The sequence below is a fragment of the Cupressus sempervirens genome, chromosome 2 (assembly GCF_028749045.1).
Source record: "Cupressus sempervirens isolate cs-2001-9-10 chromosome 2, ASM2874904v1, whole genome shotgun sequence".
Taxonomy (NCBI): Eukaryota; Viridiplantae; Streptophyta; class Pinopsida; order Cupressales; family Cupressaceae; genus Cupressus; species Cupressus sempervirens.
In genome coordinates, this window is record NC_143119.1 from 41,502,179 (window position 1) to 41,520,683 (window position 18,505).

The following is an 18,505-nucleotide window of genomic DNA, read 5'->3' on the forward strand; positions in this document are numbered from 1 at the left end:
AGCTTTACTAATAGTAATATTGTTATTATTATTGAATATTATTTATACTAATGTTGTTAATATTGAAAAATGTATTTGTCTACTGCCTCTAACATCGATATTGAATAACTATTGATTAATATTACTTAGTGAGGAACATTGATATTGGAAATATATTATTCAATGGATATTTCATTGCTTAATTCATAGCTTAATCAAGGCTCATTGCATATTGCGAGCAAGGTAAATAATCAAAAAGTTGCAAGGATTGACAAAGAGTTGCCTAGAAAGCATGTAAATGCAATGTTGTTAAAAGTGATACATAGTGCTGCTCGATAAACTCTTGGTGTTTGTAGCGATTTAAGCTGGATAGGTGGCCACTAATAAGTGACTGGATTGGTGGTTGTTGGGAATTAGTGTTTACATATGTGTTAGAAATTAGAGTTTATTAAATAAGTGTCATAATATTAAGTGTCTTATAACAACTTAATAATATTATAGTCACAATGATTGTTTGGTTTGTTAATTATAATAGTGGTATATGTTGAGTTGTTACAAATTGTTGAGTTATAAATGATCAGACTATATAGATTGATAAAATATGTATAGTATTGATTTACTTATCATTACAAAATTAGAGATTAATATGCTCTAAGTTCTTTGGTTGCAATGCATATAAATTTTGATTGCAGACTTAATGTAGAAACTATTAATTATTGGCTTGATGATTGGTTATATACTTGTGTTGATCTGTATGTATATGCACTCCGTTTGCAATGTTTTTAGTAAATACACCGTACACTATTATGAGAGAAGGAAGATGATTTATTGTTTTGTTCGATGATGTTTCAAAGATAGAGTTTAACTCTTTTATAAGTAAAGGTTAATATGGGCGTGAACCTATAGACATTGCTTGACCGAGGAGTCATCTGAACGATGCATGTTAAAGTATATAGACTAGGCTTTGGCACAAAGTAAAAAATTACATTAAAATTTAAATGTAGGCTATGAACCCGTGAAAGCCAAGAAATGAAGGACATTAATAAGAGATGGTCAAAGATGGAGGTAGTTGACGAAATAAGGAACAAAGCCCAAGGAAAATATGACATGGTTATTAGTGTTGATAAGTCAAGCATGATTTGGAGGGGACCACCGTATCCAAGGAATATCGGTTAGGGTAAGACATTTAAACATTACATTCCCAATGAGAGGGGTAGTATATCGTACTAACTAGACCAAGGCCCAATGCATGATTCATCATGCCGAAACTAGTAGGTGTGTTCAAACTGAAATCTAATTAGGATAGGTGGGGAGTATATATATATATATATATATATATATATATATATATATATATATATATATTACATATAAATAAATAAATAAATTTATCTCTAATAATATCAATTATATTGAAATGTCACAATGCAACATTCATAACCAAAATATTATATGGGAAAATGGCAAAAAGAATTCCTATGACAGAAGTTTAATATCTCTATTTAAAGCTTCCTGTTGATATTGTCTCAGAAATGGAACCATTATATAAAGAAGAAAAGGTCATTAGAAGCAAAACTAAAATGTTCTTACTGAGACACTTGAGATGAAGCATCTTTAGGTGCTTGCTGAAGCTGATCATATTGTTTCTCTTAAAAATAAAGTTAGGGAGGGTAGACGCAGCAGGTAGAGGCAGCGATACTAGTTAGACTAAGTAAAACAGATATATTTCAAAATAAACAAGAAAAGGTGGAGGGTGGGCAAGCAATGTCTACAGAAAAATCAAAAGAGATTTGGTATTTAAAGCAGTAAATATGACTTTTCTATAAGGTGAAAGCAGCAATTAAATAGATTTGAATGTTATTAAAAAATATGCACAGTGATATGTCTAGAATTTAAACCTGTAAGAACATGTAGTAAATTGATTTTGAATAAGTATTAGATATAAAAAATACAGAAAACAGATTTTAAACCACATGACCATTGAAGTAAATAGTTTGCAAGAAGATAGAATAAGTAACCTGCAACAAAATAGATTAGATCAAAGAAAATATAAGAAAATAAAAGAAAACCTACAAATAAACTTGTTAGATCCAATCTAATCCAAAGAGAATTAGTAAAAAAAACAACTTATAGATTGAATAAATCCTGCAACACAAAAAAATTAGAAAATGACGCTTCAAGTTTCACTCTTAACAAAAAGTCTCCAATGCAATAACCTTCACACAAACTCAAAACAAGGATTAGGTGGCTCTGATACCATGTTAGAAATAATAAAATCGAAATGAACCAAAAAATAAAGAATAATTTAATCCAAGAGAGTTTGTGATGAACATAATTACCATACTTTATAAGAGCTTTCCAAGATCAACACAAAGGAGGAGACAAGGATTTTGAAAGGGGAAAGCAAAGAAAACCCCTTGTGAATTATATGAATGAGGCAAATGCATAAGAATGAAAAAAGAGAGAGAAGCAGACAATGTGGAGCCATAGGGCTCATTACATGAACTACATCGCGATTATGTGTTGAGAATGAGAGAGAAGCATCTCTTATAAAGAGATGAGAGGAGGAGTTATTTGTAACTCCCATGTGAATGATTGCCACATTCATAAGTGTGTGCATAACAAGTGTCATAATCCTGTTAAGGAGGAATAAACTATTTTCCTTAATAAAGGAATTACAAAAAGGACTTGTCCTCACATGTGGACTAGAGGACAAACCACTTAAGGGATACCTTGGTTTATCCCATTTAATAAATACAACCAAGGAAAGATTATAAATTCTAACAAATGCCAATGTAGTCAGAGAGTCTGAACTATGAAGCAAACTACAAATAGCAAATTGTCTTTGCAAAGCCAACTTTTCATTTTTGCAATTCCAAAGCCAACTTTGATACCTATCACCAAATTGGTTTGGTAAATGGAAAGAAACAAGTACAAAGTAGTAACTGAAGCCTTTTGAGCTAGTTCAATAAACATGAATATGAGACGAGGAGAATGTGGTAAAGAATATTTCTAAACTTAATCAGGACATTTGGACTTTTCCCTATAGTTGACTTACTATAAGATGATGGAGATTGTACCCATACATACTCTATAGAAGGGAAAGACGAAGATCTTTCTCCAATAAAATGGTCTACTTCTGAAACTTACAGATTTTACAACATTAATGAAGCTAGTTACCAAGTATACCAATTGGTGGGTAGATAAGAAAATTCACAAACTGATGGAATAGAATATTGCCTTTTTATTTAATGGGCAACATGGAAGCACATTCTTCCAATGATAATGAAGCAACCCACAGTGTTGAGAAACCTGAAGATTGGAAGTATAAAAGAAAAGATACAACAAAAACTGTAGCAAGATCAAGAAGAAAGAAGGTTGCAAATGAGAAAAAGAAATCAAATTAGGCTCATTCTTCAACTTACACTTCATCCATAAAGGAGATTGATTTGGTGAATCAAAATAGAATATCAATTGTTGAAAACAATCCACAAATGGAGATCGAAATTCCTCCTCCAATTCATGAACAAAATGTGTGACCTATTGAGTAGGAAATCCTCGAAGAGAAAGTAGTAGGTTCCCGGGAGAAGTTTTCAACTTCTCCGCAATATATCACCAACTTCTCTGCTGTGTTTTCTTGTGCAAAAACTATGCATTTTCTCACGAGCTGTAACTTCTGAGGAGAAGCTGGTTTATCGCCAATTTATCTGTGTGATATTGATCTATGGTAAGACCAATTAAAACCTAGAGGGTCAAACTAGTCAAATGTGCTAGACCAACATTGTAATGGTTTTCTTGAGCCATTTAAGGTATGTTTGGTACAAATTTGATTTAGTAATGTTCATTTGGAGGTTAGAATGACAAGTTGTAAAAAATTTGCAAAGTCATACATTAAATTTTCACAATCCAAGCATTCATAGAATTCGCTTTGGGATTTATTGTGTTTAAATTTTTGCATCAACATTTCGGATCACACTTTGTGATCCATCATTAGTATGAAAGAGAGCAGACTAAATGATGACTGATCAAGTAGCAGACCTGGAGAGATAAAAAGAGAGCGGTATGGCACAAAAAATAAGACCATAAAGAAGAAGAAAAATCAAAACAAGTTGCTAGAAACAAATGACACAAGAAAAAGAGTCTAAACAGTGAACCTCAAAGAAAAACACCTACAAACGAAGAAATAACTAAGAATACAAGAGCAAAAACATGACATTGTTGACACTAGTTTTTTGTTGTGCAATGTTTTTCACGTTAGACGAATAAATGATTGCTTTGTGGAATGTTTTTGACACAACATAAATTTCATAGGGATGATTTTGCATTTATTTATCATTGGTGGTGGTTGTAATAGTGGTGAAAGGCTGAAACCTGTTCTCCTTAGCAAAAGTCAAATCTTACATTGCTTTTAAGTTATTTTTTTGGTAATTTTTTAATTTCAGTTTTAATTCTTTTGGTGTAGTTTGAAACAAATTTATTTTTTATTGACCCTTTTTTCCCCAAATATTGGGTTTGATGAATTATGTTGTCCTTGATATAATATTCTCTTAAAATGAAAAATATTAATCACCACAAGTTTGTGTTTGCCAAAGTTCTGTGAACATTGTTGTGTAACATGACAACAGCTTATTCATTTAAAACCATATCTTGCTGACAAACCTGTTGAAAATCTGTTGAATGTAAAATTTTAAAGCAGGCTTCTTTTAATAAAATTTGACGGGACCAGAGCTCATGACCGTATGCTCTATTTGATGACGATTGGTTTTGCTCCAAACTATTATGCAAAGCAATCATATCATCTGTCAGTATTCTAAGAATTTAGTTGTTTGTTCCATGTTTTTGGCTGTGCTAAGTTGGTTGTTCCTCTATTCTCAATAGCTTATCATTGCATCACAATAGAGAGTCCTTCATAAAATTGAGTTAGTTTTTCCGAACAAACTTAATCTTATGAGCAGTTTCTTTATTTTGGTTGTTTTTGCAGGATTTATTGGATACTGCTTCTCCTTCAGTTGAGTGTCTTACAAAGACTTCTAAGCCTAAAAAAATGAAAAGCAAAGTTGGTGTAGTAGAACCTAATAAGGTTAGAAACAAGTGGCATGGTGTGTAATTCACAGTGCCTTTATTAGTTGCATAGAAGACTTTATATGATTTCAATGAAAAATTCATTATTGAATAATTTTTGGTTCTAATGATTGTTAGATATATGATTAGTAATGTCATTCAATGAAATATGGCTGGAAAAATTAGATTTTCACGTGTGAGATTGTGTTTTGAAATGGTTTCATGTCCTGTAGTTTTTTGGCAGGAGATGATCGAGGTTTCTTCTCTATTAGAGGAAGCTGTTGGAAAGTGTAGCAAATCTAAAGAGACTAGTATGAAGCTTAAAGTCACAGATTCTAATGAAGCAAGAAATCTCGCTTATACTGTATTATATTCTTTTTATTCCATTCTGGAAAAGTTAAAATGCTAGAAGATTGTATGCAGCCTCATATTAAATGCTTAACAAAGTTCAATTATTTGTTGACAATCAATCTAATTTGTTTCACAATACTTAAGAAAATAGCCAAATTTTGTGTAACTAAAGCAAATGTTTCTGCAATCAAACTGAAATGGGAATGCTTTCTTATAAGAAACTCCTTTGATTGGGACATGTCTATTTTATTGAAAGCCTCTTTTCAATTGCAGGCACCTCTTGAAAAGCCATTGACTTCAAGGAAAAGACACAAACTTCACAGAGATTCTGATGAGGTGAGAAACAAATTTCTAGATATGTAGTTGGCAATGTCCATATTTATTGAAATATTTGGAGGAGTTTAGATCCTTTAAATTTTCATTATCTATTGGTTTCTTTATTTGGACAGTATATTCATGTTATTGACATTGCCAATGTTTCTGTGTAATGACCCCTATTGAGACATTCCTCGTTTTCTTAAAAATTTATATGACCAACTTCATAAAATCCCTTTCCTCTCCTCTTGTTCCATGTTAATACTTCTCTTATATACAATATCAAGGAAAAAGATGTGTCTTTTCATATATTATATAAAATAATATAAGGTTATTATTTTATATAATATTATTAATATTAATTTATCACATACACTTCAATTTTGACATATTAAAGAGTATGTAATAACTCATAAATTATATGCTTAATATATTTATAATATCAATTACTATTTTATTATTGTATAAAAATAGTTGTTATATATTATGTTATTATTATTTCAATATGTATATGCCTAATATTATATAAAATATATTATAATTAACTTTATTATATATTATATATATATTAGATTTAAATATATCCAAAATATTAGTATTATTTATCTTATTTATTATAAATAATTTTTATATTATAAAATAGAAGATAATAATATTATTTTAATGATAATTAATCCTTATTTCTTATTAAAACCTATTCTGAAATTGGGGACATCACAGTCCTGGCCTCTTGAATTTGCTTGTCCTCAAACAATTGATTTGATCCTCATTAATTCATAGTCTGGATTCATTCTCTTTCTTGCATATGTGTTAGGCACTTGCAAAGTAGACATGTTAGCATGTACAAGAACATATGAATGAAGACACAAAGTAGACATATTAATGCATGAAGACACGATGCAAACACGAGGTAGACACACAAATGCATGAAGACACGAGGCAAAGACATTGATGCATGAAGGCACGATGTAGACACATAGTATACATGTTAGAATCTAGCTTACAAATTGAAATAAGAAAAGGTAAGGAAATGTTTTATCACCTTGATCGTGAATGTTGTCCTCCTTTCCCCTGTCTCGAAATCAAAAGTTAGATTGGAAATGCATATTTTCTATAACTAGTACTATAATAGGGTGTATCATTCCATAGTGGATGGAAGATTTACCGCGGCTTTGAGTTTGGACACGCTCATCTTGGGGCTCCCTCAGATTTTTAATCCATATTGGGATTCTCGTGTCCCAACGCGATCAATTTACTCCTCCCCCTGTGCAAACTCCCTACCCACTAGGACATGCTTAATTTTGACGTGGTTGGAAGATTTATTGCGGCTTTGAGTTTGGACACGCTCAACTTGGGGCTCCCTCAGATTTTAAAATCCATATTAGGATTCTATTGCCCCAACGTGACCGATTTACTCCTTCTCCCTGTGCACACTCCCTATCCATTAATATAAGGGGTCTTATCGAGTTATTCACAACTTGTTAATTACAATAAACACTTCTCTTAAATACCCAATAATGATAATATTTAAATTAACCAATAAGATAATCCCTATCCTCTATACACTAATACCAAAATCCTTATCATTGACATAAATCTTATTGAGCAGATAAGAATATTAGAAAGTTATATCAAATGTGAGAGTTAATTTGACTCTCAATATTAATCTTTTTTACATATTTGAATATAGATATTGAAAATTTCATTTCCCATATTATAAATTGTAATAATATTAAAATTAATTATTTCTTTAAGAAACAATATTGATTTCTATAAAAAAATATACCTACTCTCATTTAGATATCATACATCCACTCTATATAGATTATTCTTAGATATATTCAAATTTATAATGTTATATTCTAGATGAAAAGAAAAAGTTGAGACTAATACAGACCTTATATGTTGTCCTTCAGCATACCTTTTTCAAACTCTCCTCAATTATTAAATATTTTTATATGCCATTCATATGGCTACCTACTGTGGTATATGTGACTGGTTTATATGAAATCTTTCAAGTGCACTGTAATATGGCATCAGCTTCTTATCACATGGTGGTATATTTTTCCTTTGTTGACTTGTGTGATCGCTGACCGAGGGTTCCTTCGCTTGAATTAAACCAATCCACATGTTCTCTGCTGAAAAAATGGTAATACCACTTCGTTGTACTTGGTCCATGTTTCCCCATATTTACCTACTTGAATTTCCTTAATTAGATTTTATCTTTATTGTTGAATAAAACATTCTTTATTCTGATTGGCATCTCTTATATTACAATGTCTATGCTTTATATATAATTCATGTGATCGATGCACATTCTTGTTTTAATCAATTCATTATATACGATAGATGCGTTGGTTGCAGTGTTCAATACTTCCTCATATTGTGGTGTTTGAAGTTCATTGGTATTTCCATATCTTAATGGTCACATCTCCTTGACTGGACATATTTCCTCATCCTAAGAATCAAACTTCTTCCGAATGAATCTCTGATTAAAGAATCACTTGTATGACAATCACCTTTAAATTAATTTTTGTTTCAAATCGCTGACTAATAATAATATGATTACTGGAGTACTTTTCATCATTGCTTTTAATAATCTCTTCAAATATAAGCGGATGCAAATATTCTTTCACCACTCCTTATACTATAATATACATATTAAAGCTAGAGTATGTGGCCGATCCAAGCAGAAGGTATTTTAATGTTGCCCAATCCATCCTTGGTATTAGCCTCTACTTGAAGTCACGTGATTCTTTTTTTTGGTCATTTCCAATCTTCGTATCCATCTGTAGGAACTCATGGATGTCCAGTGAAATGACATCAAAATCATTCCTGAATGACATGATAGAGGTTGCAGTGAGGGGGGACATTTTGTCGGCCCTGTTTAATTATAATCAGTCATCCAACTTCTCAACATCCATAGATCCACCAATATGTATTCAAAATTTGGTTGAAACATATGATTATAATTATAACTGATTTCAATCCCGTTCTCTGCTGAAATCTTTTACTCTGAAGCTTTGACATTCCGTGTGCGTTTTTCTTTCTTATTTTCTGCATCATAGACGGTAATAAATTGAGACATAATTTTCTGGAGAGACCTGAAGTTCACCTCCAACATGGCTGGCCTTCAATCATTGTTGAATGTAGACACTTGAATAATATTTAACTGTCAGTTATCTTCTCTCACGTCTTTTAAAGATTTAAGGTTGCCACAAAATCTATGATCAGGAACACTACTCGAGAAAAGGAAGTCTTTTCCTTTACTGCTACATTGTCGTCACATTTCTCAAGCACCTTCCTAGTTATCGGTTTTGGCTTTCCCATTTTGGCTTGTAACTTTGAACACATCATTCTTAACAGTTTCAGCATGTTTCAGGAGAATCTTCTCATTTCTCCGTGGCCTCTCACGTGTGGCAACACTCTTTACTTCATATCTAGCTTTTGTAGCTACTTCCTTTAAATCAGCTCCCGTAGCAGCTTGTTTGAAGCATCGACAATAGACATCATTGATGCTGCTTGCACTTCTTATGCCCAACTCTATGATTGAATCATCCATAGCCTTGCTTCTATTATGCGTGTCCTTATTAACATGGACATTATTTACTCAGTTGAATGAAATAGGGAGATTGTATAATTCATTGCAATTGTGCCTTAAGCCTTGTTGATATTTTGGAATCGTTGCAAATATAATAAGCACTCTCATGTTGGTATGTACAATGTCTTCGTATATTCAAGAATTAATTCTTTTGTAATTATCTTGCTCTTAATTCTTCTGAAACCCTTCAGTCGTTTTCAGAATCTGATGTAGTTCACCGATCTGCTTTAACCTTCTTCCACACAGGATGGCAAGATCATTGCTCTGATACCATTTGTAATGACCCCTTTTGGGACATTCCTCGTTTTCTTAAAAAAATATATTGCCGACTTAATAAAATCCCTCTCCTCTCCTCTTTTCCCATGTTAATACTTCTCTTATATACAATATGAAGGGAAAAGATGTGTCTTTTCATATATTATATAAAATAATATAAGGTTATTATTTTATATAATATTATTAATATTAATTTATCACATACACTTCAATTTTGACATATTAAAGAGTATGTAATAACTCATAAATTATATGCTTAATATATATATATATATATATAATATCAATTACTATTTAATTATTGTATAAAAATAGTTGTTATATATTATGTTATTATTATTTCAAGATGTATATGCCTAATATTAAATAAAATATATTATAATTAACTTTATATATATATATATATATATATTAGATTTAAATATATCCAAAAGATTAGTATTATTTATCTTATTTATTATAAATAATATTTATATTATAAAATAGAAGATAATAATAATATTATAATGATAATTAATCTTTATTTCTTATTAAAATCTATTTTGAAATTGGGGACATCACATTCTGTATGCTAACTTTGTGTACAATTGATTTTTTTTCATGAACACTATCTAGGACTCACATACAAGCTCATCAAAGGAACTTGTTGGAAAGGCCATGATTCAAAGAAATCTAGGGAGGGAAGCTTGATATGATAAATTCTAACAAGGCACAAAGAACATTTTTGTGTTGTTAGTTTCCATTGCTAGAGCTCTTATTGTGATAATCCACTTAAAGCCTGATCCTTGGATTTATAAACAGTGGGATCATATTGCTTACCTTAATTGTATATAGTTGTTTCTTTGTAGCTTGTCAATATTGAATATTGTTAAAAGAGTGTCTTAGATCTTCGTAGTTTTTGTAAATTGTAATATTTATCTTACATGTCTATTGCAGACTAAGTCACAAGGTTCGAATTCAAATCCGAATTTGTCGACCATAAACTTCGGATGAAATTCTGCAAGGATAAAAGTTTGAGAAAAAAATAGACATTATATTGAACTTATATAAATTTATCTATTTTTTCATATATAAGTAATATATCCACAAAATTGGCAAAATAGTTTGACATTGCTAAATAATAAAACCAAATAGCTTGATATTATTAAAAAATAAAATAAACTTATTATAAATAGCAATATTATATTAAGTATCATAAAGTTCGGATGAAGTTTGGAAAGGGTAAAAATTCGCCCAAATTTGAACTTCATGGATGAAATTCGGCGAATGTTGTGACTTAGATTGTAGATGATATGCTTACTTCTAGTCAACTAAAAAGAATAAAGGAATTAGTCAGTGTCAGTAGCAAGATAAGGATTTAGGACAACAAAAATATTCTATCAAAATATTTTGATATTTGCATTGTTCCAAAATTGTAGAAAAATTACCATCCTTGGAAATAACAAAGGCTTGCTTTCCATGATCAAATTCAGTTTTTCAACACTCTGGAAAGTTAACAACCTTATCATGAGAAAAAATAATCAATAAATTCAAATGAAAATAAATCATTGGACAACAAAATGGATTTTAGCTCTTGGTCGAATGAAGTCTTTAGTGTCGTTTTAAAAGAAACCTTTATCCTTCTATTTGCCATCATCAAAATCCCAACCAATGTCCAAGACTTGGTGATTACTCTACCACACACCTTCATTCACATGAGCTTTGGGTTGTTTCTAGGTCTATTGGAAATATCTTCATCTGCATCTTCTACACTCTTTGTTTGGTGTTTTGGTGTTGGGGCAAATAACCATTTCATTAGATTATCATGGAGAACATAACTTTTCTATACATTGCCCACACAAGAGTTTTTTTTTTTTTTTTTTTTGTAGTTGGGGTAGTACACATTTTTTTGAACAAAACAGTGGCAAACAAGAGCCCTAGAGTTTACAAGCACAATCACATCTTTAGATGGTTTACTCTAGTAGCAGTTACAGTGATCTTTCTTTCAATTGTATCTTAGGTGCCTGGGCTTATTGATCTCAATAGTGGCTAGGGATTGAAGGGAATCTAGTAGAGGGATCTTCCTCCAACATAGCTTGTATGTTGGGAGCTCCATCAAACTAATCTTATCTATCTGTTTTTTGAGTCAATCAAATTTCTTTTTATTGAAGAATGGAGGATTAGTTTGTTGTCGAGAAAATCTATATTGTAGCCAACGGGTAGAATTGTATCTAAACGAGCGCGTGACGGTTGAGTCACCCTTCGGGAAGGTATATGTACACTGTCTGAAATGGACTTTGGATCATCGTTGTAATCATTGTATTCGGATTGTAAGTATTGAGTGCATATTGCATATATGAATAAAGTATCTGTTCTGTGTTGTATCGTGCTATACTACATATGTTAAGTATCTTTACCCTGTACGGTAAACATTTGGTGTCATTGTCAGAGGAACTTGGAACGAAGGAATGTTATGAAGATTAATGCTAAATTTGCTTAAGAAGGATAGGAACAAGGTAAAAGACGAGGATGAAATGTGCACAACACAAGAAGTTTTAATTTTAGCACAACAGACAGAGTGTAGGCAGAAGCTTCAGCAAATTGCCGAGAGGCATCGAAGGGGTGAAGAGGCACAGATAGAGGGAGTGCACTCACCTAGTAGGCTGAGGAGTGCCAAAGAATTGCTGGAGGAGACTCGACAACGATTAAATTTGGTGGAAGAAACAACGGAGGAGTTTCTTAACCTCTATATGTCGAGGGTAGAGTATTTGAATAGAAGGGAAGCAACTCACACGGCTCGAAGTGCCGAAGGAGCATGAGGGTGGAGTGACCTCTCAGTAAGCTCATTGCATTAAGCTTATGCAAGAAGACATTCAAAATATTAATAGCTTGGTGAACGATATCATTAAAAAAAATCATGTTGATCGTACTCATCGATATAAGTTTCCCTGAAGCCACAGAAGTATTTTTTATGACATCAAACAAATATAATTGCAAAGAGTGTGCACTTTACCTTGTCTACGTGATTCATGTAGAATTCCTTAAATTTACTTTTCAGCTGCTTCGTCTCCCTATGTAACCCAACAATGTTCTTACTTTTGACTACGCACAAACCCTGGACTTGCAATTACATCACATCTTAGTGGAAAAGTAGTCCTAGGTATGAAACTGTCTTAAATGAATGAAGAAGAACAATTCTTGTTGAAATTAATAGTAATTATATTTTAAACTATGACCATGCATTAGTCTTAGACTATTACAGAACAAAATTTCAGCTGAAACAAACTGCAAAAAGATTCAAAATAGATGGATTGTATGCAGGAGCTCATAAATATATACTCACAAAGGCTCCTTGGAAGAAAGTACAATGTGAAAAGAACCAACAAGACAAAATGTAAATTTGAGCCATCAAAAATAAACTACAGAAAAATAATAAATATAAATCAAGATAGAAATTTGACATTCATTCAGATTAAACAAACATGATCTAATTGTCAAGTCCACTTCAATCAAGATAAAAGATAGACCTAGCTAATAAAAGACAGCCATAAAGCAGAATCAAACTCAACACATACACTATTAATATGCATATAGAAGATGGGAAGCTATTGGTGAATGGATTCTAATTTATCCATGCTACATAGGGATGTGTCTCAAACCCCTTGAACCCCCATCCCCATCCCCTAGCATGTTTGCAGGACCTCGGCGGGATGTTAGCGAATGTTGTCATCCCATCCCCCAATCTACCATTCAAAAAAATCATTCCAAAAGATATTCCCAATATTGGGGACATTGAAGAACGCAAAGGGGATAGTTGGCTGTCCTGAAAAGGCAACGAATGTTTCACATGTCCCCTGACAGTCTCAGGCATCCCCACTGACTAGCATGTTTGCAGGATGACGGGATTTTAGCAAATTTTGTCTTGTCATCCCCCCAATCTGCCATTCAAAAGAATCATCCCAAAAGATATTCCCAATATTGGGGACATTGAAGAATGCAAAGGGGACAGTTGGCTGTCTTGAAAAGCCAATGAATGTCTAAGATGTCCCCTGACAGTCTTAGGCACAGCTAGGTGTCCCCTCTGAAAATGAAAGCTTCACGTTAGTTTTATCCAAAAACAGATGATTTTTAATTTTTTTTTCAGTTATGGTGGACAGGGATCCTGCCAACTATCCCATTCCCCTTATACACCCAAACATCCTGTTTTCCATGCAAAAGAAGAAAAAACTAAAGTAAGAACTCGAAACTTTGAGATTCAAGGAACTGCAATTGAAAACTTGAAGCTTGGCATCTTGAAAACACTGAGGAAATTTCAAATAGCATATTGATATAACAGTGTCAAGGTACGTTATTTTGTGTTTTAGTTTTTGTAGCTTGTTAGACAGAGTTTGAAAATTCTAACTACTATTAAGTTTACTTCTTTTTTTTAATATAATGGTTTTAGTTTTTGTAGCTTATTAGACGGTTTGAAAATTCTAACTACTACTAATTTTACTTTTTTTTTAGATAATGGTTTCCTTTTGCTATACCAAAAATTCAGCAGTTTCCAAGTTCCAATGATGACAATGTGAATGAGGACAATGAAGAAATCGAAACATACGTTTCTTCCAATTCTGAAAATCCAAGCATAGGTTCTATTGGAACTCCACAAGAATGTTTTGAATGTCATTCGCCCTCTCTTCAAAAATTTGCAAAAGGGTCATTCAACACAAAATACCATTTCTTCAATTTGGCAGCAATTTTTCCATCATTAAGGGTAAAAATACAAGTGCAGCAGGCACTGGTTATCATATTTGTAAAACTGATTACCATGTAAGTCATACTAGGATCAGAAAACATCTATTGGGTGAGTGTGGACATGTCATGTCCCCATTTTAGCTATGTCTAGCAGTGACATGAGAGTTAACCTATTATGGAGTCTCATAGGTTGGTAGTGGTGATCAGGGACTTAGTCAACGTTTTAAGCATCCGGATTTGGTATTATAGGCAGTAGTAGATTAGTTGACAACAGTTCCTTCATTTTAGGAGGCAATTCTTTGATTGTAGGAGGAGATTCCTATCTTTTAGGAGGTGGTGACATTTCCAGAGTTGAGGTTCTATGAGATCACCCGCTGGTCTCAATTTCAAAAGATTTGGGTGTGTTCCCTATATTTTAGGAGTATCCCTAGATTTGAGGGTGTGACTGCCAGTTGGCCTAGGTTGTCCGACATTAGTCACAGGCAGGTGACAAACTCAGTTTCATGTTTTAAAGATGTTTGGGTTGTTCCTTGGCTACTTGGGAAATATTTTAATATATTTAAATATTCTCCTCAGTTAGCATTTTAATAATTTAAATAAGGCTAAGTTTTTAGCCATTTTGGAGTAATAAGGAGTTTTTTGGCTCCATTTGGATCGATTTGCCTATGTGTGATAGCTCGTTGGGAAGAGCTCAATCTCTAGTATTTGATTATCGCTTGCTGAGACTTATTTGATGGTTGGAGCTATTTGTCATTAGTAAAGTAATGATTTCCTTCTATTTGGACGCCTTTATTAGGAAATAATGTTATATTATAAGGTTCAAATGCAATCCGCTTTAGGCTTCTTTTAAGGTTCAAATTGCCTTGGAGAGGGGATATAAGGAGAAGGCAACCTAAAGAGGAGTATTTTTTATCATTTTATCATCCTATTTTGGACACCATTGCTCTGGACGAGCATTCCTCACCTGGGACGCAAACCCTAGTGCTGAGAGCTGATTTGTTGGGATATAGCCCTCAACAAGATCAGGTTCGAAGGTTCCTATGCATACAGTTTGATCAAGGCAGTGGATCAATTTCTAGTATTGCAGTTACACTTTGCAAACTGTAGATTTTTAGGGAAGGTGGCCACTTTGGTTCAGCCTGGCATTTATAACAGCAGCTCACCTAGATCCCATTTTCAGCTAGCATCCATCTTGTTTGAAGCACATTTGTATTGGTACTATTCTAGAACAAATTAGACTCTGCTGGTATGGTTTTAGAATCATTTCTGGATTAGTATGTATTGCTGCATATTATTTCTATCACTTCTATTTATTAGTTATTGTTATTTATTTATTGTAATACCTATATTCTGAAAAATACAAAAAGAAATAACATTTTTCTGCAACTTCTGTCTAGCTCTATAAGATCAAAGGAAAATCTATAGGAAAATATAATTTATATAATAAAATATTATAGCAGCAATAGAGCAAATATCCATTTGGGATATTTCAGTGGTATCAGAGTCTGATCTTGCCAGCCTGTGGATTTGATTACAAATCTATGCATCCAAGAGCTGAGATACACAGATTTTATACGCGCAGGAGAGCTCAACTTAAGCAAGGTTTTGGAATTGAACAGGAAGTTCCTACCAGCCTGTTGGGTTAGTTGCAGGTGAATACCATGGCTAGAATGAGAAATGGGTGCTCTAAGGTTTCATCTACGTGAATAGGTACAAATAAGAGGCCTCCTGCTAAGGCTTTCAATGATGCAATAATGAGCAGCTACCATCAATATCCTTCTCTTCCTAAGGAGATACAAGACATGCTTGCATTCACACAATTTATGGGTATATTAGATGCCGAGGATGATTTGGTATCCAAAAGTTCATATCAACAGCAAGGAAGGAAAGAAGAATCAAAGGATACCAAAGAAAGTATTGGGAGAGAAAATAAATTAACAAAGGAAACACGGACCAACAATAACCAGCAAGAGGAATTACCACATGAAGATCTTGAAGGGGTATTAAAAGAGGATATTGAAGAGAGCCCTGCTGTTCAATGGGAGTCCACATCCTTTGCTTATGGATTTACACATGTCCATAAGCTTATTTTGGAGAGCCAACTGATGATACACAATGATGTCATCTTGAAGCTCCAAAAAGTGCTCAACATAAAAGACATCTTTGGGCAAAGAACCTAGTGAGGTGCTTACCTAGGTGATGTGAATGTACCAAAGTAACGAGACTCAGACCTGGCTCAAACTTGACAAGGGTAACTCAACTCGTTACCTAGCTCGAACTCACCTATGACTTGGCAGTAACTTGGCAAAGTAATAAAACCCTTGAAATTTAGAATTTTTTTTGGATTTAAATTAATTCCGCACACCCTTGATTGAATAATGATTAAAGACACAAAAACATCATAAAATAGAAGGTAATTTGATCACATACATAACATACATCGATTACGTAACTACAAAGGCAAAATAATTAAAAATCAGCCAAGTCAGATGAGTCAGTCTAGTTACCCTGCTGAGTCAGCCGAGTCAACTCAGTTATTTTGACCCAGCTCAGGTAACTTGACTAGCTAATTCAGAGAACTCGCCCAACTCGCGGTGAGTCTTGTTACTATGGAATGTACTACCTATAAATATCATTCCTGATGGACATGTTCAATTGCTGCCTAGGAGGGGGGAGGTGGAGGGTCATTCAAAGGATACCTTCTAAACCAACAATGAGACCAACTAGAGGGAGAAAAAGAGAGAAAAAGGGACTTAGAGAAGTAGTAGGCGAGGTAAGTGATGAGAGTGATTTGTTAGAAATTATCTTATATTTTACCCTTTACATAAGCCTTCATCCTTATTTTCACATTCCATGTTCTATTCCATTTTCCCATGTTTTGTTGCATATATTTCAATATATATATACGTAATATTTATTTTAGTTTTTAGATAAAATATTTGATTGTATTTTACTAGCATTTATTATGCCATAGGAAATTCATATTTCATATAGAGAAGAAATCCCAAATATGTGACAGCCTATAAGCAAATTCAATATTAATTATTTATGACTAAAATCAAGAAGAAGCTTGTGGCTAAAATCAAGGAGAAGATTATGGTTAAAATCAAGGAGAATATTGTGGCTAAAATCAAGTAGCAAACTATGGTCAGAATCAAGAGGAATATTGTTTGAATATTGTTTGCTAAAAATATGATGGAGTGAGATTTGAACATGCAACCTACCAAATCCTATTTATTTCTATTACCACTCCACCATGCATGATTTTCAAAATGTCACATTCCATTTACTCAAATAACAATGCTCATTTCAAATAAAATGGGAGACCAATGGTTTAGAACCATTGATCTCAGCCTTCCAATTACAACCTTTTAGCCAATGGGTTATACATGCTCTTTCCTATCTAATCTGTATTATATTCTATCTAAAATGAAATTGCTTTGTAATTAGAAAATGGAGGACCCAATGGTTTCAACTATTCAGCTCTTAAATGAGGGCTAAGAGATGAGATAAAGGAAGTTGCAGCACTTTACATGATGACGTAGCTTTGCCAATTCTGATCCACGTAATTCTACTTCAATATTACTTGTCTTGGGGTAAAAGGTTTGTTTTGGTTTTGGATTGAAACAATTCTTATTATGAGCAAATTGGAGGACGGTGGTTTGGAGCAGCAATCTCCTATATTTTCTCTCTGCACACTCAATAATCTGCAAATATAGCCAAGAGACAAATAAATTTGTCTTGCCATGAATAACCATCGTTTCCTATATTTTATTTTCTTGTCATAACTACCTACAGCCTTTAAACAAGGCCGTACAGAAACTATTATTCTGTTTGTTTAAAACAATATCAATTGTGGTACATATTTGTTATTAGCTGCGTTATATAACCACCATAAGGCAAACTCAATGAACAACTTTGTATTCTATTTGAGAAATAAAATATCGATTGTGTTGATCAATCCAATGTCCACCATATTTTATCTCACCGCTTGACGGATTGGGAAGGGGGCCCACACTTTCCAAATCTCCAAGCCACAGGATTCACAGTAGGAGATTTCAGCAAACCTCAGATCCATTATACTTCAGTAGTGGAATAAAAATACTTCTCAGATATAGTGACGAACAATAGAGAAGTTGGGCAATCTTAGCTATACCTCAGCAACTAGATTGCAAGTGCAATTCTTAGAATTTCCAACCCTTATAC

The 18,505-nt window shown here is 33.0% G+C and overlaps 1 protein-coding gene across 5 annotated transcripts in view; it reads left to right on the forward strand.

The window, feature by feature from the left end:
• Window positions 1-18,505, forward strand: part of LOC149570972 (uncharacterized) — a 219,804-nt gene that overhangs the window by 97,067 nt on the left and 104,232 nt on the right. For 4 of the 5 annotated variants that reach the window (XM_089812515.1, XM_089812517.1, XM_089812514.1 and 1 more), the window contains 3 exons: window positions 4,961-5,059; window positions 5,285-5,404; window positions 5,665-5,727. In XM_089812515.1, coding sequence (XP_089668641.1) covers window positions 4,961-5,059; window positions 5,285-5,404; window positions 5,665-5,727 — 282 coding nt within the window. The remainder of the gene's footprint in view (window positions 1-4,960; window positions 5,060-5,284; window positions 5,405-5,664; window positions 5,728-18,505) is intronic. The other variant, XM_089812516.1, reaches the window with a different exon arrangement.